General features: G+C 40.3%; 2 protein-coding genes across 3 annotated transcripts in view; one reads left to right on the top strand and one right to left on the bottom strand.

Annotated features, from left to right (window-relative positions):
* LOC114879487 (transcription initiation factor TFIID subunit 1-like) overlaps window positions 1-21,706 on the bottom strand; it is a 147,701-nt gene that overhangs the window by 40,327 nt on the left and 85,668 nt on the right. The window contains exon 1 of one of the 2 annotated variants that reach the window (XM_029194458.2): window positions 17,727-17,792. The exons of the other annotated variant lie outside the window; for it this stretch is intronic. Coding sequence (XP_029050291.2) covers window positions 17,727-17,729 — 3 coding nt within the window. The 5' untranslated portion in view covers window positions 17,730-17,792. Of the gene's footprint in view, window positions 1-17,726; window positions 17,793-21,706 lie in introns of those variants that run through there. 2 annotated transcript variants of the gene reach the window in all.
* LOC114879537 lies at window positions 17,918-20,182 on the top strand. Its single transcript, XM_029194535.2, has 3 exons — window positions 17,918-18,201; window positions 19,038-19,260; window positions 19,545-20,182. The coding sequence occupies exons 1-3, from the start codon at window positions 17,974-17,976 to the stop codon at window positions 19,763-19,765; spliced, it is 672 nt and encodes a 223-aa protein (XP_029050368.2). The 5' UTR covers window positions 17,918-17,973; the 3' UTR covers window positions 19,766-20,182.

Below are 21,706 nucleotides of genomic sequence, written 5' to 3'. Positions count from 1 at the left end.
CTTTCGGGATACAATAGGAATGATGATGGGATGCGAGCGGAAAAAGATGAAAGGTGTTTAATGATCAACGCTGTCGTGACTTAGCACGAGGGCTGACAATTAAGCTGAATGGTGTAGGGGGTTGCACCGATGAGTGGCTCTATAAATATAATACAATCTAAAGAAAAGAAAATTGAAAAGTAGTCTATATAATAATAATATTATACAGGGTGGACCATAAAGCGTGATCAGCTCAGATTATTCTGCTGTTAGCAGTTCAATCGGAAGTTTTTTTAGCTAAAATAACATGGTTCAAGGAGAACTTTTAGATACCATTTTAAGCATCGATTCAATTAAGGTAAATGATGTTTTTTTAATATTTCTTGATGAAGAAGAAATACTTTTTATGGTGCTTGCCGAATTCATCTCAATATCTCCTAAAAGAAGGGCGTAATAAAATTGTAGGTTTATCTATAAAAAACTGAAGGTAACCTTGATAACACTGGAAAATCGGGTTGACAAAAAATTTGATACAATTATCTTGAAATTATCCTTGAACCATATTATTTCGGTTAAAAAAACTTCCGATCGAACCGCTAATAGCAGAATAATCTAATTTGATCACGCTTCGTGGTCCACCCTATATAATTTTGTCAGATAGTAAATAAAAAATAAATATTGAAAAATGAAATGATCATATTCCGAATAATTACAATTTTACTGTGTTGTAATTTTGCTTGAAATAACAATCAAGGAACTTTCCTAGTTTATTGGAATTCTTGATGCAATAGAGCATGATCTAAGTGTACCTGTCGTTGTTGAGGCACTGGTAATACGATTAAATTACAAACAGCGCTTACGTTGAAGCTGCGCAATTACCAAGCGAGCGGAATTAATTATGCGACGCTGTTTCGCGGAGATTGAAAGCTTCGCCGACAGCTGTGAAACTGTACCGCAGAGTAATGTAACAATTTTACGCCCTTTCAGTGAAAATTCAAATTTACACGAACAATCAGAACTGTACGTTCAATTTTCAGTATTTGTCGTGCGAATACGCCGTGTACCCATTTCGAATCATAAATAACAATACTATCAACTATCAACGTATGGAGGCTAACTAAAATCTGATATAGAGTAGGACATTTAGGGAGTTCTCCTTCTAAGTGGCATAGTGTTTCTTAAACTAGCATGGCTTCGGTCTAAGTAACCGCACCCTGTGTACGGAACAGAAATACCTCCCTTTTCGAGGCAAATGGAAGCCAAATGTAAACTGGGCCGACAGGCTATCCTAGAGGGATAGCCAATGGAATCTGGAGAAACCGGCAAATAGCCTGCAGCTAAAGGGTAACGTTTCACCGTTTCAAATTATAGCCGTTCAGGGAGGGAACCGTGTCGCAGGACACATCGTATCCGTCTTTTCGTGCAATATTCGCCCGGGAGAAGTTTACTTTCCCCGTTGGTGTATTCCGTTTCCGTTTTTCATTACGCGCACCAGTTCGTCCGAGGTTCGATTTCCATTCACTTTTATCAATTGTGTCACGATGACAAATTGAGCATGATAGAAACCCATATTGAATTTTACAGGAAATACCATTTATTGAAACGTTTCTGTTAATTTGTTGATTGTCACACTGAAGGTGTTGAAATTTTTATTTCTTTCTACTATTTTTACAATATTTTGTTATTTATATTACCCATCATTTTAAATATTTAACATAAATATTTTAATTAGGTAAGTTAAAAAATTCCTAATAATATAAGTGATGAATTCTTATTGAAATTTAAGCATCTAGGTATAAATGAGATAGCTGATAAAGTGCCATATTAACCCTTGAACAGCAGAGCCAAGCTTATAACACTTACCCAAGGATATTAACCTAAAGTTAAATAAATTATTTTTAAACGAAAGAGTTTTATACATACTAAGAATAATTTTTAAAGGAATAACGGAAAATTTAGAAAATTAAAATAATATGAAATACAAAGTTAAATTAAAATTGGAATTCTCTCCGTGGTCCGCCGTCCGAGGGTTAATATGTACACCTATTGTGAATGCATACGCATTCATTGAAATTCATGCACAATTTCTACGCCAATTAGTTACCTGTACGAATGCGTTCGAGCAAAAGTTATCGCTTGTACGGGTTACAAAATGACAAGTCGTGCTAAAGCTCGTTACACATGGAGGGTGGTAAACGCGAATGACCAGTTCGAAAGTCGTGGGTAAATCGCGGAGAGACGGGGGTGGGCCGTTCCCCGGGGCAAATTTCCGATTTATTCAAGCCCGCTCCCGAATACTTGGGAGCCCATAAAGAGAATGAATGGGATTGTGGCGGTTGCAGCAATGCTTAGGGCTGCTTTAGGGGTTCATGAAATACGCGCTTGCTACCCTCTTCGGGCTTTGCTCGCTTTCCTCCTCTTTCTAGCCTCTCTAGTCCTCCCTGCTGGTGTCTCCTTTTTCTTTCATTCTATTCCTTTTCTATCAATCTGTTCTTTTCCATTCATCGTCCATTTCTAGCCTTTTATAAGGGAATAATTTGAACTGTCAAGAAAATTCTGCAGATCAATTATTAATTAAAGAAAAGAATTCAAAGCACCGTTCTTATTACTTTTAGACATCTGATACTCTATCGTCAGCCTATTCTCACTCACGAATTTTCCCCGTTTAACTTCTTTCCGTTCATTTAACTCCTCGCAACAGGAATCGAAACTCTTCTCTCTCTCTCTCTCGACGGGGTAGCCGTTGATATTACCATGAATTTACATAGCCTCGCTTCGAACTCGAAACATATTGCGCCGCTTTGATTTATGCGAAACATTTGCTAAATATTCCCGCTTAATCTCGGCCACGTGGAATGCCTTTTCGCGTGTTACGAGCAGCTCCGCGTCTCGTTTCCTTCGATGAAATCGCGAAGGGGAATCGCGCGTTCCACCCTCGTCGACTTTTTTCCTTCCTCTCCATGAGTCGATGAATGGAATTAACGCTCGTATATTGGCTCGATACTGTGGGGAATAGAACTTTTCGAACGAACACTTTTTCATATTCCGCTTTATTCGCGTTTTTTTTTTTCTCTCAGAAACTGTGTGTTTGTTTCGGCAGAAACTTGTGAAATATACAGAACGAATCATACGATTGGGACTGGTTAAAAACGGGTTTCAATCGAAACAAAAGGAATTTCATTTGTGTTTGTACTCTGGGGACACCTTGCACGATTTATTGCACAGAAATTGAAAAACGAAATGATTTTTCGGCTCCCAAAATTCTGAAATATTGAAGGTAAGTATTTTGTGTAGTTGAAAACAAATCCTGACATTTTCAATGGAACGGCAACGAAACGATCGTAATAATTTCCATTGTACACCCTCGTGGCCTTTTTTCGCTTCCGTTTTACTCGGCGCTTGAGTAATTTCTAATGAAGGAACTCCCATTATTTTTGGAAAAAAGCGTCGAGCAACGCGGCCACTTCATAAATGTCGGCACTAGAGAATTCACCGGGCTTTCCTACCAGCCCTGGAATTTACGTTGCCACGAAGATTTATGAGAAAGCGAATCAGCTTCGAGCGCGTCAACGGCACGAAAAGAATCTGTTAAGCGAACCATCAACGACCGAGTTGCCATGATTTATTATAGTGTACGATAAAGTTCAGGTTCACTTGTTAGGAGACTGCATTAGAAATCGCAGTTACTAGAGTATGAAAAGACGATATAAAATTAATTACATTTGCAATTTTAATGACTTTTCACTTTTTAGTTTAAACGGTCTCGTTTCCAGTATTAGCTGTACAATAAATTTTACGAACAGTATAATTTTAATGGAGATTAGACGAGCACCAAACATCTGGCTCGTGAAATTGTAACACTGCAAGTGGATTGAAACAATTCTCCGACCCTCGACAGAGTTTCATAAAACTATGATAGAACAGCAGAGTCCATTCCTGCGTCTAACTATTCAGAGAACGTGCTTCGTAGAATCGTGAAATGCCCAGAGCTATTTACCAAGCAGAATACCACGCGAGACAGAAGCTATAAAAGACCGCGTTAGACGTTTCATAAATTTCCTTACCAAACACTATTTTATTGTTCCAACGATGTAATTTTTTAATACAATACAAAAATTAATCTTGGATAATTTTAAATTCAATTTCTTGAAAATATTCAAGATTTATGCTATAGTATATTTGTGAATGGAAGTGAGTTCGAAATCATGCAAACAGATCGATCACGATAACGCGATTAACCCTAAAGTTAGAAGGGTTACGACTTGAATAGCTAAGGGTCCTGACGCTGATGCCTGCTCAGAATCTCTAAACGCTCGTTAGTAAACTGTAAATTTAGCATTTCACAGGCTAATTTGCATCTGAATCGAGGCACGTAAACCATACTATGTGATCCAATTATCGATACTTTTTCGACAGTTTACTTCACATTTCTTTTCTATCTTTCATGTAAACAGTTTCCATAAGAATTTTCTATAAATTCTGTTATTTTTATCATTAATCTTAAAAACAGTAACGATTCTTCCAAGATCCCTTAACGAATTCTGTCACACGTTAAAGCAAGAAATAGAGAGGTGAATAAATGGAAAGAAGGAGTATCCCAACGACGAAGCTAATCGTGATCAATGACGAGTGAAAGGTCCCGAATTCGAAATCTCTCCGAAGCAAAGGATCTCCATCTTGCACGCGTAGATATATCGTCCTCGAGCCGGTACAAGGTAAACGCGTTAAACTTTCACGAGGAAAAAGACCGGTCCGGACAGAAAAGCGAACTTACTCGAGGCTATTCAACATCGTTTTCCTAGAGTACGTACGCGATGGTCCCTCGGATTGGTTCCGTCTTTTACAAAGAGTCCCTGAATCGAGCCTACTCTCGAGTTGGCTCGTTTTTCTTCGTTCGTTACTTTATATTAGTCGACCCCACGGGTAACGTCCGACCAGCTGAAAAATCATCCAATTGTTCGAGATGATGGAGTTATGTGTCTCCTGCAGAGCAACGGAGCATAAACGAGGGAAAGCTGACAACTACGCGAATTCGAATCGAAGAAATTTATGACAACAGTTTTTAGGCCACTTTATATTTTGCTGACTTTTAAGGAAGGAGGAATTTTGAAAATATCATTTTTCAATGAATATCGTCTCGTTTCAAGGATACTCGATACGATACACAAAAGGAAAATTAACAAAGGGCTGATATGTGAACAAGGTCGCAAGTTAATCGACGTAGAACGACTCAATGAAGTATCGTTCAGAGCAAATACCGTCAAACTTCGATGAAACGAAAGAAAAAGAAGAAAAAGACGAGGAGGATAAGGATTCTGTGATTTCACGAGTCTGGGAAGTCCCTTCGTCTTCATTTAAACGGATCCACGTGTCCCCCGGTGCGTTTCGTGTCCTTTGGTCCTTCCAATCGGACAGAAATGTGCCACCGAAGGACCACAGGCCTTTTTGTCGCGTCTCTAGCCCCTTGTAGGGTCGCGAAGGGTCGTGGGTTCTTCAAAGAGAGCGAAACTCGCCTCAAAGTCGAAGAAGAAACTCAACCTCCGTAGAACGAGTGGAAACGGGTCTATGGAATAAGATGGCGAACCTAGGGGTTGTCGCAACGCTCTCTAATCGGCCGGTGCCTTTAGACTTAGCCTTCCGTCTTTATTCCCTTCCGACCAACTCCATCTACCTTTGTCCATCCACAATTACCTACAAAGGTTCTTTGACGAGTTCCTCGTCGAGATGAAAGAAATCTCTTGAATATTACTGTCTCCATTTAATCATCCACGATTTCACCCATTGTGGATGGACAAATAGGGTTTCAGATATATCGCTGAGGATGAACTTGTTTCGATTTTTTTTAACACTGATTATGAATTATCAGTTAGGACTAATAGCCCTCGAACAGCGGACCATGAAGAGACCCACACTTTTATTTTAATTTTGTATTCCATATTATTTTCATTTTCTAAATTTTACACTGCTCTTTTAAAATTATTCTTTTCGTTGAAAAATTTTACATTTAACTTCAGATCCAGCCTCCGCTTTTCAATGGTTAAATAAAAAAACAACGTAAAATAAAATAATAGAATTTCAGATCATAGTATACTATTTTTTATAAATCGTGGCTTTATGTGGAAAATAAACGTTGCTTAAAATGAAATACTTAATAATAAAAAGAAAGATTCAGAGGAACTCCTTTATCTTTCAACGCAAAGAATTGATTATAAATCTTTGTCCCGGGTATCTGACACTAAAACGTGAAAAATAATCCTTCAAGGCAACTGACCCACAAAATCGCAGCCCCTATACAGAATCATCACTCTTGCCATCGCGTCGAACCATAAATACCATTTATCTCTTAATGCGTGTGTCGTGTATTTTTTCTAGCACTTAATCTTCTCTTCTCCCGCGCGCGACTTTATCGAGAGGAAAACTTTCGACGAAGCAAACCTCAGCGTCCTCGTCAACTTCGTCGAAGGGATGAAGAACCACCCTCGAGTCGCAAGGACCTTTGCACCGCGGAGGTCCTCAATTATACGAACGCGAGGACAAGTGCGAGTCCCCGAGATCTTGAGAAAGTTCGACTTCGTGATCCTTACGAGTTGCGTGTCAGTCGACGAAGACTTGCTTCTCTCATCCAACTCCAGGTGGACGAATTACAGACGGTCGTTAAAGTTCCAACAGGACGCTTAAGCCGAGTCGTCCTGCGAAACCCTCACTCCAGGTAAAAGTTGAAGAGCCTCGTCGGATAAAATATACGAATTCACAACGATGAATGCGTTCACCAAATGTGAAGGGTGGCCCTTTACGACTTCGAGTTAACTTTTTTTCGTGGCAAGACTGAATTATGCGAATACGAATTTTTGCTAAAATGATTTGTTTATATGAAGGATCTTTAAGGACCTCTAAGAATTTTAATATTAAACATCTTTTAAACTATTAACTCTCTACGGAGAAGACTGATTGATTGAAATTTATGAATATATCTATCAAATAAGAAAAGGGATAAAACGTTTCCTAGAGCAAAATATCTAGCGAAGAGGTGTTTAACCAGCGTCCATTACCTTCGATGGTTGAGTCGTCTCACGATAATCTCAGCAGCCCGCGGCAACGGGACGCTAGTTGCGCGGAAGGGTTGAACCACGCCAGTTGCAACCCCTGCAGGTACCCACACACACGATTCGTCACCCCTCGACCGTACGTGTGGATACTCGTAGAAACGGCGTGATTGTTCCGCCGGTTTCTCTATTGGGATAAACGTCGACCCCTCCTTATCACCCCTTATCCTATGATGGAGAGGGTCCTTCCACGGTCGCGGGAACCGAGCCCCATCGCCTAAGGGGCTGCTAATTGATTTTAGAAGTTCCTCCTTCGGGCCATCCTCTATATTCTGCTGCTCTTGTACCCCTAAGGTGGAGTTTTCGGGAAAGACACCAATGTTCCCTACCGTCACGTTGAAAGAGTCCTGTTTCTAAGTCGTCTTAGAGATTCCCTGAGAACCAACCAACATCCGCCTTGTTTCTGCCCTTGTTTCTCGTTAAACGGAGCTCAACGGAGGCGACCCTCTGTGAGATAAGGAAATCGTAGCTCGTCTAACGTTCGCAATAACGAGAATCTGTCAGATTCGTGAATTGAAAGACAGCTTTTGAACGGGTCGAGTAAGTATATTCTTAATTACAAAGTGTTCAATAAAGCAAAGGTTACATGGTAAAGAAAAATATAAAAGTCAAAGGTCATGCTTGAAAAAAAGATCCTTACTCTTTAATAGAAGATTGAAGTAGGTTATCGAGCTTGATTAGAAAATAATTTTTATTACGAATTTATTTTTACACTTAACGAAGCCCATTGAGAATCTCTTGGAAAAATTTATAGTAAAAAAAGAAGTAGTAACCTTGAACGACAAAATATATCCTCTGAATAATAACCGCAACGTTAAAAAGATCGTTCTAAAAGTAGAAGACTCGCCCCCGTGGCCTGAAACAATGCCAACTGTAAGAAGACTACCACTGAAAGCTTCAAATATCCCTGTTTTTCGCGCGACTTTTTCAGACGTCGAGAAATCACACGTAAGAGGGTGCGACATCAAAAGAGAAGCAGCGAAACAGCAGCGGCTAGTACACGACCTCGGCTTTAACGATGCAATCAAGCAAATCGTAGGAAAGGCATGATACTTAAAGAGAGCTGACGCGAAGAACTCGCGGTGATAACAAGACACAGGACCTTGAGGGCATCTCGACTGGGCGAAACCACTCGGTGAACTTGCTGCTGCTGCTGCAAAAAAAAGAGAAAAAACGGAAAAAAAAGGTGGAAAGAGTTCGCTTGCCAGTCGTAATCACCGGCACTGCAACAATGCAGCCCCCGAGGCTCGAGTTCTTTTCCTCGTTGCCCGCCCCATCTCGACACCCTGCTGTCGCTTCGCTGTCTTCTTCGTTGTCGCGAGAGCCAGCATTCATTCTGTTTCCTCTATGATAGCGTCTGTAGCCAGGCTCGCGAACAGCCGAACACCCAAACGGACCGCACAATAAGCTTCCGGTTTATTAAAATCCACCCTTCCATGCCGACTTGCCAGTCCGCTCGTCTCGATCAGCTGTGAGAACCGGCTAGGCGGATATTCGCCTACTCGGCCGACATCGGGCTTTCAGCTCACGTCAACACGTTCAATGGACCACATCGACGCAACAGAGGATGAAACGTGAAACGATGGAGAAAGTTGGGAGGATTTTGTTTCGTTTGAAACTGCCTCGCATGGATGATTTTTCTTGTCTATCGTAAATAAACGAGATAGACAATAATTTATTTGAAAAAACTGGAGATAAAAAAAAGGAGTTCAATAATTTTTGCAGAGTTTGTTGTAAGGACGTTTCTCTCTGAATATAGGTCGCTGCAACGAAGCAAGAAGTAATTAAATCAACTTCAAAGGGATCGTTAAAGGTAAAAAATTGTGATAGCTTTCGGACAGGTTAAAGCTTGCTCGAAATTAATATTGCTCGATCGATTGAAACGGAAACTTTCCAATTCGATTGCTTTATTGCCGACTATCTGATCTGAAGTATTGCTTTGTCGAACTTGCAGATCGTCACCGATAGTGATATTGGAAATCATTACTCAATCCCAATTTCAATAAAATATTGATTGAACTACCTTAAATGGGAGTAGAACATTTCTGTGACGCGATAGCCTTGTCATGAATTCTCATGAAATTTCATTGAAATTTACCATGTCGATGTATTTCAATCGAATCGCTAAATTAAGATTGAACGTCCGCGATTTCGACACATAAATTTAAATAATCTCCCTGATGAATCCATTGACACATTTCCTCGTCTTTATTCTTCACCCTTCTGTAAAAATTTTCACGTAAATTCCGATTTAATAATTATTTGAATCATTATTCTTCATTTTTTAAGACTAGAATTTATATTTCAACTTAGATATCATTCCTATTTCTGTGAATAAGAAAAATCCGCGAAAAAGGACAAAATCCCTTACCTTCCGTTTCTTCTCACCCTTCGCCACGGTCAGGAAAACTCGCAACGCTAAATCGTCCATTAACGCGCACTGAACCCTTGAAAATATCCTTCGGCGGGGAAACAAAAAGCGGTGGAAACACGGAGAAAGGGATGGAAAGAGAAATAGAATAGAAAAAAGAAAGAAGAAGAGGGTGGGCTCGCGATCCGACTACCGGCAAGATATTACGTAAGGGTGACTCGACGAGGGGAGGAACGGCTCGGTACCTTTGTCACCACTTAAAAGGGTCGTCCCCCAAACGTCGCCGACTTCTGGGAAGTCGCGCGAGGCGCAGGTGGCCCACTCGCGTTATCGTTCGTTCGCAGTTCGTCGAACACCGTTTCAGGGACAACCCTTCCCTTTTCCTTGCACCGTGGAATCCGCTTTGGAAGGAAACACGAAATCGCGCCCAAGGAAGCCAAACGTCGTTAATAACTCGCGGTACATTTAATGCCGCGCCACGTTTGAGCGATGTTGCGTGACGTTGGGACGATGGGAAAGGGTGCCGCTCGATTGCTAATTACACTCACCGCCCGGCATTTCGATGCTTTCACCACGACCTACCTATGGAATTAACCATCTAGCATTGCTTTTGTTCCAACGTACTTTGCGAATGATTATGCTCGCTAATAAACATAAACGACGCATAGATAATACGATTTATCGTCTTTGTTCCGCAGTGCAGGCTAATTAAGAACGAAATCCGAGATTACCAAAAGAAGCGTTCGCTATTCCAAAATACTTCGAAAAATGATACTATAAATCATCCAGTATTACTCACTGCGTCTCTCAAAATATATTTGATGCCCCATTATCGTTATGGTACACGTTTATCTCCTATAAGAATCGGCAAATGGAACGCCAGACAACGCAACGCAATTTTGGATCAGTTTCTTCGGCTATTTCGCCGTGGAAAAAGATAACCGTAGAAAAAGATAGCGCAGGGATGAGCGAACGTAGAAAAGGGAGAAAATCGACCCCTCGGAGTCGGGTGCGCCGTAAATCCTGACGTTACATCATTAATGCAGCGGGCTCGTTAATTAATTCGTCAGCGGTGCGGCGTGGCTCTCTGGTATGCGTGGAATGATTAAAGAGACCGAACGATTTGCTTTACGTAGAAACACACGTATATTTACGCCGATACGATCTAATTACCAGAATGACACGTCCAGAGTCCCGTGCTGAATTTACCGAAAATCATTCCGCATACCCCGCCCGGCTGCCACTCGCAACGTGTGCATCGAGGGGGAACCGAAAAGCGCGACTATTGAATTTTCGTACGCGTCTCACCGATATTTTCCTGTCTATCGACTCGAATAGTCGGCGAAGGAAAATTGATGAGTTGAATAGAGAAGAAGAATATTCTATAAACATCTGAGCTATGATAAATTACATGAAAACAGCATCGTCTTGGAAAGCTTCCAACTTTAAGAAAGAAACAAATTGCACCTCTGTCCGCATACTTTATGCATACACGTGTACATACATGGTAAACGAAGAAATGGCTCGATTATTAAGAACAAATGGTGACATTATATTTGAAGTTTGGCCGCATCCGACCAGGAAGGTTCACAAATCCGCGGGATTACAGTGATATTTTCTTTCCAGCCTGTTGTACAGGACCAATTTGGGATCGGTAAGTATGACGAATGATCACGGCCAACGAGGAGCTCGAGACAAGGAAATTACGGGGATCCCTTAAGGATTACGTGCAAACGAGCGGTATTTTTAAAGTTTCCGATGGAAAGTGTGGTCGAAACAGCTGCAGATGACGGGCCATTGTTCCCTTCGTCAAATGTTCTTCTTAAAATTCGCAAAAATTGTCGCTTTCATAAACGATCTCATTTTTTATATCTGACGGACATGGTTAAATATCAAGCTTTAGTTCTCATAAATCATAGAACCTTCATATTAATTTTAAAAAACACCCTTCGTTTCGCGACATCTCTCCAATAAAAGAAAAAGAAACGTTACATCCAACGTAAAACAAGTAACCGAATGTAGCCTAATCCAGCCACTCGAGTCCCCCCAAAAATAATCACCGACTTTGCACCGCGCGGATGCTAATGGACCCGCCAAACTCTTCCTCTTTTGACTCATTAACTTTCCCTACACACCCATCGCGGATAACACAGGCGCACGCATACGGGCGTTCAGCTCGTAAAGGGAGAGAACTCGTCGAGCTTCCCTGATGAAACGGAATCTCATCAAAATGGACGTGAATACGTCGGGCATTGATTTCCACGTCCCCAGACTTGCTCTAGCTACCGGCGTCAAGCTTGTTACCAGGCTTTTCCAGGATCGACGCGTATCACGCGCGTATACGTGCATAATTAACGAGACGTGCCACGCGGCGAGAACGATAAATTTTGACGTACAAATCCGCAGCGACACGGATCATGCTAACGACGGTTCACCGGGTGAAACTTTTCGAAACGTGGCCGCAACATGAACTGCCTAACACCGGGCCTGCGGTGAACCGCATCGACGTCGCTTTCCGCGTTTCCCTCTTCAACGGGACCCGACGATGGCCGACCGGTCCCCATCCTTTAACGTTTCTACATCATGCGATTCGATCATGAGTCCTTGCATTCGCTTATCGAGTACAACAGCTACTTGTATAGTTTGCGGTCTGCGTACAGTCGCCTTCATCAGCCTTCATCGTTTGATCGTTGACGAGGGTCGGTTGAAGGCCGAACACGAGTGCTCGTGTTCACACGTGTGGTTGACGGAACGTAAGACTATGAAAATTTTAGAGAATGGAAATGAAACTTTTAGAGAACCAAGAGTTCGACGATTTAAGGGATGAAAGACATAGAAAAGAATAAGTGAAATTTTTACAAATTTTGCAAGTGCTACTGTTGCATTTCTCCATTTAATCAGATTACCTTGACACAGTCTTCTCCCGCTGTTAAAGTAACTTGTAATCTTTGAAACTTTCGAACCACCTAGGAAGCGGATTGTGCAACTTCTATAGAGCCCATGTACTCGACTGATTCGTTCTATCAACTCAACGTGTAAATACATGCCTCGAATTTGTAACAGGAAAGTTCTCCGTGGCTGTTGAATTATCGTGGTAGGCAGCGAAGGCGGCTGTGCGCAGATTAAACTGTGCAAAGCCGATTTCGATGAAAGGCAACGTACCACCTATGCCTCTGTACGGGCTGTTTTCGCAAGGGGCGCAGCAGACAGTGCGATGGGGATGCCACGAGTTTTATGGTCTGGGGATAGATGGTGGCTCGGATAAGAGGATACTAACCTTTACGGGATAATAATTGGAGCACGTAAATCGCGTGGAAATCGTCGAATTAATGAAGATCGTAATGGCGGAATGATGGCCTAATGAGCTTGCGAATGGACAGGAAGAAATAATTATCTTGAAGAAATAGTGTCGATATAAACGAGTATTAAGTGTCATAATGTACAGTAGCAGGAAAGAATTTAATAGATAAACAACAGCTGAGACGATGAGAAGGAAATTATTGTCTAAATCAGTGTTGGGCATTATTTCAAGTAATCTGATACATGTATTCAATAAATGAAAATATTTTCAAAACAGAAACAATTATTTCTTTCACTGAAAATTTATTTACAGATATTTCAATAAAAGTCTCGAATAAAACCAAATTATTTGAAAGTAGGAAATAATTTTTTATTTAAAGACACTTTTATTTCAAATAAAATTTGATTTTTTCTGTTCTGAATAACTAATTAAATTTTTAATTATTTATTATTTTAATTATTCGAATACATTTTTATTGTAAATGAAAATTTATTCAAGTAATAATGCCTAACTCCGGTCTAAATTATATTTAAAAAAATTGTTTACATTAATACGACTAAAAAGAATTCTGTAATTTGTAAAAATAAAATTATGGAAGACAGAAGAAATGACAATTTCAACTACTATTCTTGCACCCTATAAACATTGCCAGAAATAAAAATAAAATAGATGGCAAGCAACGAAATGAATCATCGCGAGAGGATTCCAGCAATGACTTCGAAGTTTACAAAGCAGATTGGCCATGTTCCAAGATTCATCCTGGCAAATTGATTTATCCCGAGAAGCTATTTATTACACGTAGCGTGCCAATGCTAGCCTGCCACGGGTTCATTAGCCCAAAATCTCGAGAAGTTTCTTTCATCCAGCAACTTGGCCATTTGGGCTCAAAGAAAAAAAAGAAGAAAAGCACGCGAATGACCAGAAAGTTCCAGCTAAAAATGCAAATAGAGCATTGTCATGGTTTCTTTGCTGCTAGCGCATTGTCCAGCGGGAAATATCGCAACAAGGGAAAAGTTTAATCGTTCTGGCACACTGTGACGTTACAGAGATAAGAAGCAACGTGAAAACACAAACTAAAGATTCATGCAAATGCCTTGTGTTTGTACTCCTGTGTCGAACATCCGACTTTCACGATATTACTTTCGTCTTTCCTTCTGTCTGTTTGAGAAGGCTTTTCTTTTCGCCGTTGTTTCTCTGCTTATTGGAAACTTGTGACGGTCTTTCTAGTCTATTTGCATCCATTTCGAGGCAATATAATTAAAATGATTTCGTGTAGATAATTTTCATTAATATTTTCAGTGGTCTGCAAAAGAAATTTTTCCAACTTCAAATATATTATATAAAAATGATGTAAGTCAATTAAATCGTTCTAGGATTTGTTTTCATCTAAAATACCCATCTGTTTCACTCTTAGGTTCTCTGAAATAGCAAATCCTTCCCCATGGATCGACAACGATTCCCAGGGAAACTTAATCGCTCGTGGTCGTGCCTCCTTCCAGCTAATTTCCTCGTGTAACAGCCTCTCATTCTGTAATTTTCATTCCCTAAACGCAGCAAACTAGCAGAATGGACACCGGTCGTCCACCGGTAGCCTGTTAACCGATCGAATTCGATTCCCGGTCGCGTTCTGTGGGTTCGCGAGATCGTGCCAAGGGTAATCGTGTCCTCGAAGATAACGTCGTTATCGACTAAGCAATTCCAGTTCGCTAACAATTAAGCGGAGACAATCAAGCGATCTTCGTGGCTACTGGTCAGGGATTCTTGGGGTCGATCGCATGGGTCTGTCGCGAAACCGATCGTAACACGTCCTGGAGTCTGTATACGGCTCGAACCCAATGTCCTTCCTACCTATGGACACTTAATTAATTCACTTTGCGCCGAACTAGCCGTTTGTAATGCGGGATAGGGGTGCCTAAGAACCCCGAGGCAGTAATTGATTCAAATGCTTCAAGGGTATTATGGGGGAAGAAGACGGTCTGCTTGTAATTCCCAATATCGCCGTGTTTCCTGACCGAACCAACGAAACCACCCCCGGTATATGTAGTCCCCTCGTTTGACGTATGCGTGCAATTGTACCTGCAAGGGATAAGTATAAATTACTCGTCGCTGCTAAATTAACCGTAGGTATTCCTCTAACGATACTCAAATAATTAATTAATTTTCACTTCTGGCATTTACATTATTTCAATTCTGAAATGTTCAATACTGTGTATTAATAGCAAGAAAACACAACGAAACGATTATCATACAAAGCTTTTGTATCCACATCTCCGTTATCTACGTCAAGCAAACCTCAGATAACCACCGTTTCTCATTAACCAGATAACTCGGATAACTCAGCCGGATAATACGAGACAATTACGTGTACCCTGGAGCCGCGATATCAGTTATTGATATGCTCGTCTATTAGGAACACGGGCTAATATCAATGAGTCAGAAGTGAAGCGGTAGTAACCGTTTCGAAGGGGGGCTTGAGATGTTATCGAGATGGAGGCTTCGCATCAAAAGGGTCGTTATAGAGGGCCGAATTGCAACGTGCGTCCCATAATACCGCGTGATGCATGAATTTAATTAAGTAATTATACAGACCCGTCTTGTACATTAATCATCTGTGTTCGTCTTCGCTCGAACCATCTACCCTCGCGCTTTCTTCATCTTTCCCCGACTTCATTGTGTGCACTGTAAAATTTCCTGCCCGTGCCAGCTTTCGTAAAAGTTTCGTCTTTTCCGACCCTCCGCACCAACGTTTTAACGAGACGACTCTTTTCATCCTGAAATCCCTTTTGTGCGTTAACTCTAGATTTTACGAAAAACAATTTCGTAACTTCAACATAATGTACGTTTGTAAATGTTTAAATATTACTTGAAATACTGAAAGGATGAAGCAACAAGGATAAACATTTATTCAAATTTAAGATAATTGCATCAAAGTAGTTAAAAGAGTACGTATAACAAAATAATTGAAAACTGTTTATCCTCAAAGTAATTTACAAACTTTCGTTTCTCACATAACAATTTCAACAATTTCGTGAAATTCATTCGCTTACCCAGGTACAAGCGTTTCAATTTGCAGAATTATGTTTCAAACAAGCGAAACTCTTCAGAGTGTCATCGTGTTCTTTGTTCTCGTTTCCGTGCTGGTTGCGTGGGAAAACAGAGAAAAGAATGATTCTAAGGGAAGGACCCGTCTCCCGTGCGAGAGAACTAATTTCATAGTTTTAAGGGCCACTGGAATTGAGCTGGTTCGGGTCATCGCTAATTGGGTACTGTACTGGCTAGATTGCGGTCACCTTGTTAGAGAGCTCGTCGCTGTGAAAACGTATCCCCCTACCGGAGAACAAACCTTCCCATTTCCGTATCGTTCTCACTGGATGCACGTTTGTGTGTCTCTACCGTGAAACGTATCGCGATGCGTGGGTGGTAGCCGGCGATTGCGCCAATTCGTTACTAACCAACCCTTTATCAAACCCGAAGCTAATTTTCTAAGGTGAAACTATCGTTTTCGTTCACCTCTCGAGGCTACTTGCCGGATAAACTTTTAATTGCATTCCCTTCTCTCCGCGACTAAGCTGTTTCTAAGCTGTTTCCATAAGAGTTACTTTGCGGAGGTAAGAAAGAAATGGCGAAAGCTTTGTTAAAATTTCGGATTGGTTCTTTGAATTTCAATACTTCACATCTTATTTGACTTAGCCTGGTTATCCACACGTTTTATCATCCACCGATTGAGTTTCCACTGTTTACGATCGTATTCATGTGTAACGTTTCGAGAAACATTTCGGTTTCCCTTCATTTAAGACCGCGCAACGAATGAAAACAAATTGGCGGGTACAGGAAAAGCGTTTCCAGTTGATTGGTGGAAATATCCTGGCAAAGCTTTGAAAGAGATTCCATTCGGACAAAGAACGAGCGAGAAAGAGAATAACCAAGGGACTTCTGAAAACGGCGATCGCGTTTTTTTAATTAAACCGAAAGTCAGACCATCCTTCCCCATGGAACGGAATCCCTCGGACAATCGAGACGGCCGGTTTAATCACGACGTAATAATGACGGCAAATAAATTAAACTGGACCGTAACGCTGTCCGCTCGAACAGCCCCCCTTGAAGAAAGATCGCGTGCCGGAAACAAAAGGCCGACAAAACGATTCAATAAACTTCGAGGACACGGCCACCCACCGACGAGATTCAGCTCGGCTAAATCTCAAGATTTAAGGCTTTCCTTTTCAAAAATTTCAACAACGATCTTTTGAAATTTCACGGTAAATTCAATGAATTATTACATTTTTTCCCACCGAATGACAATTTTTCATTTTCATCGTAGTTTCATGACATAAAAGTATCGCGAAATAACACTTATGGCATATCGTTTCAAAGTTGAAGATTCAATAAAAATGACAAATTTCTTATTACAAATTGAGTAGTTCAGAATCGAAGTGAACTTAAACGATTAGACAAACATCATTGCTACCATAACCATCAATGTTTCAAACTGTTATTCTTAGTTAAGCTTCAGCCAACAGTTCGTGCTTAGACAAACACTTATCAAGACCGAATTGACGAGAAAATTAACTGCACTCCAAATCGTAAAACCGTATTATCGTCCGTGACACGGTGCAGTTATAACTTTCGTCAGAATTGTAAACAGCCATTCGGGGGATGGTAAACGCGGTTTACATTCTCCTCGACAAACGAGAAGGGCTGATTGGAAGCAGCAGTTCTTGCGAAATCATTTCGCAAACGAAGATTAAGGGATTAATTTAACGAGTTCCGAACGATCTGATTTATGGGATCGGACTCGTTGGAAAGGTTATCGTTTTAGAATAGTGACAAAGACTTTAAGTACCTTATCCTTTAAAATTTGATTAATTGCTACTTTACCCCATTTAATCGGGATGAAATTCCAAATTTCTGCTTTTTAAGTCTTTTAAAATTGTAATAAATATTATATGATTTTTTAACGAAAGTGTATAATTACCATTCGTTGTTCTCTTGATTTCCGGTCTGAACTGTATCAGCGCGAACGACTCGATTTCACGTCGTGATTCTGAAGAAGCCGATAGTCAAATTCAGAAGACAAACGTGCCCCGCGTTCTCGTTCGTGTATATAAACAGCAGCATTGGTAAACAAAACAACCACGGGTATTTAAACACGATCGTGCGTTTACTGACTGTGTCGGATATACATGTACGTTCCGCTAGTGACGTAGACTAGACAAATCCCCATGAGTGATGTTGTGGAGATAACGAACTGGAACCCCGTCAGAATTCGCGTTTACGCTTTCAATATTCCGAACAGTCCGCAACATCGAGCGAACAGAATCGTTTCGAGGGAAATGCGGAAAATGTTGCGAACGCGAGTGATACTTCCGGTGCTGATTTTCGCGTTATGTTTGACGTTCTACTGTACAGCGTGTTCTCCGGATATTGGCCAGTCGTTGGACTTGAAGCAGGTATCGTTTTTGATAATTCAATATTAATTTACTTAACCCTTGAACAGCCAAGCCTGGCTCAAACGAGATCGAAAATTGACAAAATAGTTACAAAAATTTATAATATTTAAATGAAAGAGTTTCATACATTGAAGGAATAATTTTTGAAATTGAGGCTCTCTCCATGGTCCGTGCTCGGAAAGATTTGACGAATTGCTGAAAATAAAGTTTAATACCTCTTTTAGTAATTAGTCAGATTAATAAATTGGTAAATTATCCTGGAGATATGTAACTGATTCTACTATCATAATGAAAAGCTACCGAAATGTCGTGTATCTCGTCTGATTAGCTATCTCCCAAAACAATTGTAAGCATGAAATTCAACGGCACGTGTACGTGTGTACATATAAACAGGATCGCGTTCACATAATTATCCCGTAGGTGAGTCGTTCGTTAGAAACGTGGCAAATGGAAACGATCGTCGCTAGCGTATTCGGTCATGCGATATCCACGAGCACGATTCAACTATGTCGACACACGTAAATTTGGAGGTGCTGCCTCGGCGGATCGTGAGCTCGCAGGCTCTGCCCCGAAGGTTGTCAATATTGGCTCGTTACGCTCAATCGTACACATTAATTTTCAAATTTCGCTGCATAAGCACGATTCTAATTTACGTGTCCCGCCAGAACCTATAAAACAAAATGTTGCTATCGAACAAACACGAGATAATAATACATTCTACCATCAGAGAAAAAATTCAACGTGGCAAATGGGAAATTTAATTTGAAAAATGAAATCGAATGATTGCAGTGATAAAAATGAAATATTGTGTGATCAAACTTGAAATTGAATATTAGTTTGCAGGTGAATGGTTTTTCGCGGCTGGCACGCCGATCAATGAGAGTTTAAGTAGATGTGGACGGTTCCTGGTTAGACAGACATCTCCCAGCACCTTCGCGATTAAATTCACAGCCCTTAGTTACAAAAACAATATTCCAATCAGTTTCAACGTTGATGGAAGTATCAATGGAAACAAGATCATTGGAACTTGGCAATTGCAGGGATCTAAAAGGATACTAGGCAAGTTGTTTTAATTTCCTTTTCAAAACTTAAACGTTAAATTCTACGACGATCAGCTTTTTATAAACTGCTGCAATTTATATCGATCAATATTGCCAATACCATGTTATCGATATTACACGTGATGTATATGTTGGAACATGCTCTATCGATCAAAGTTCGTCTCATAATCCATAGCGATAAGCTGATCGACGTTCTCCCGTACCCCATCCGAGAAAGTTTCCGCTTCGAACGGATGGCGAGGAAATGACAAGTTTACTAAGTTTAAAATTTTATATTCCCAGGACCGTTCCAGCACGTTATAGTTGAGGCAAAGTACAAGAGCGTCGTTGGCATACTAGTCTGTTCGGATAATGGCTCGTCTCACCAGCAACGATACAAGTTCTCTATGATTTGGTCCCGTGAGAGAAGTCTGCCTTTGCCGGTTTTCAAAGAGATCAAGTCCAAACTAGGAGTATACATTAATCAAGGGGAAATTCGGATGGTAGATCATGGAAACTGTTAAACAAACCGTAAACTTCCACGCTACACCGCGTCCTATAATTCACTTTCCATACAATTAATTCATCTTATTTATGGCAGATTGAATTAAACGTGATATTGGAAAATTTACAGACTGTTGTCGGTTTTGATAAATCAATTATAAGTACCTAGTGGTTTTAAGTAGATCGTATATTTTAAGCGACTTCTTAGAGAAATACCAGCGCAGTCATTTCCGGAGTGTAATTGTGCAGTATAAGGACCGCTCTCGTTGAATGAATCATTCAAGGAGGGTTAGAACTGTATTCGTTCGTCTCATAAAATATTCAGCTAATAACCAACCGTTCCAAAAGCATCAACACCTGCGGTCGAAATGTATCTTGAAACACTTGGCCATACCATTGCCTGTGGAACTATTTCAAATGATTTTCCATTCACAGAAAAGCAACAAATGTTAGTTTAAATAAAATAATAACTATAAACCACAATTGTGTTTTTCTTTATTCGTTTAATTCACCTATTAATTTCTGAGCACTTCTATGAAGTTTTGTACATTCCAGTATAATTTTAACGAGATAAAATAATAATTTCAGCAATTATGGGTTAAGTTACAAAGTAAATGTGCTGTAAACAAGATGTTAACCGTACAGCACCCAAATTGTTCAACTATTTTCCAACTTATTCCCGTTCCTCCTCCTCCTCCTCCTCCTCCCTAACGACCTGCAGATTTTCAGCATAAACCTTACCATAAATCTCGCGTATCACAATGACCGCGTCCGTAATAAATATTGCACACAAACACCTAATGGGGAACGCCGTTTCGCCGCGGAGTTCGATGATATTGTTTATGGAGACTACGTACGGGAACGCGATATAATGGAAATTCCGACGTCCGGCAGACTATTTATGGGACACCGTCATGTGGTACCCATTGCCGTACACGTCGAACCCCCATGGCTTTCCATGGTATATAGGCCACGTGACCATCCCACAGGGAAAGCTACTGCTGTGTTGTTTCTCCCTTCATCCCTTTCTCCGGTGGTTTATAACGTTTTTCCTCCCTTTTGATGTCCCCTTTATAAAATAATTACTATTATAATACGAGGAACCTTAGACTGGCTGATGGGGATCTTTCAAAATTTATCATGCCTTGCGTTTTTTTGGTGCTTTCTTGATATTAATAATGCAAAAATGATCCTAGAGATGATGATTAATTGATTTTTATTTTTGATTAATTTTTTTTAGGGGTTAGAGAAAAGGATGTTACGCAACACTATTTGAATAGATGTTTAGAAACAAGATACACCCTAGCAGATATACTACGTTCGTTTTATTAAAATAGCTCTATTGTTTTAGGAGATGCTTTCTTCAAAAAAGACAGCATTTTGTAATCAAGTCGAATTCTAAAGCCTACTTGTAAATCATTCAAGGTGACGTCATTCAACCGTACGCTATGCTATTAATGGCATACCGCCCCATACGGCGTAGATAACCACACCTATATGTATATGCTGTACAGATACACGTATATATAGGCCACGTGACCGCACCATGGGGACACCCATTAAACCGACCCTACGGATCATGATGTCCCATGAACATCACTTGAGGGACCCAGGATTGTCTCGTTCACAATAGAGACACAGGTGGCAACGATCACTGGGTTTTTAAGAGGTGTTAGCAATGTTTAATTGATTCAAGAATAACTGGCACCATAAAAACCCTCTGATGACGGAATGAAATCTTTTCTAATCGATCATATGACTTATAATTGAAATTTAATTTTAGATTCATATTTGAAGATAATAATTTTGAATAATAATAATAAGCGTCAGATGCAGAAATGAAATTTCTCATTTCCCTTTGGTAATGTGTTAAGAAATGATTATTATCTTTTAAAGGTACATACATTTTAATTGTCGTTTCCCAGTTGCACCTCTAAAGTAACATTAATTACGTCGCGCTT

Source organism: Osmia bicornis, chromosome 4 (genome assembly GCF_907164935.1).
Source record: "Osmia bicornis bicornis chromosome 4, iOsmBic2.1, whole genome shotgun sequence".
Classification (NCBI taxonomy): Eukaryota; Metazoa; Arthropoda; class Insecta; order Hymenoptera; family Megachilidae; genus Osmia; species Osmia bicornis.
Note: the sequence above shows the minus strand (reverse complement) of the source record. Positions and strands in the feature narration are given on the sequence as shown.

Bases quoted from the DNA above. Each gene is read 5' to 3' on its own strand.
- LOC114879537 (XM_029194535.2), top strand. From the start codon at position 17,974: ATGAGTGATGTTGTGGAGATAACGAACTGGAACCCCGTCAGAATTCGC. The intron at 18,202-19,037 runs GTATCGTTTTTG...ATTGAATATTAG, and splicing joins AGTCGTTGGACTTGAAGCAG to TTTGCAGGTGAATGGTTTTT. The intron at 19,261-19,544 runs GCAAGTTGTTTT...TTATATTCCCAG, and splicing joins GGGATCTAAAAGGATACTAG to GACCGTTCCAGCACGTTATA.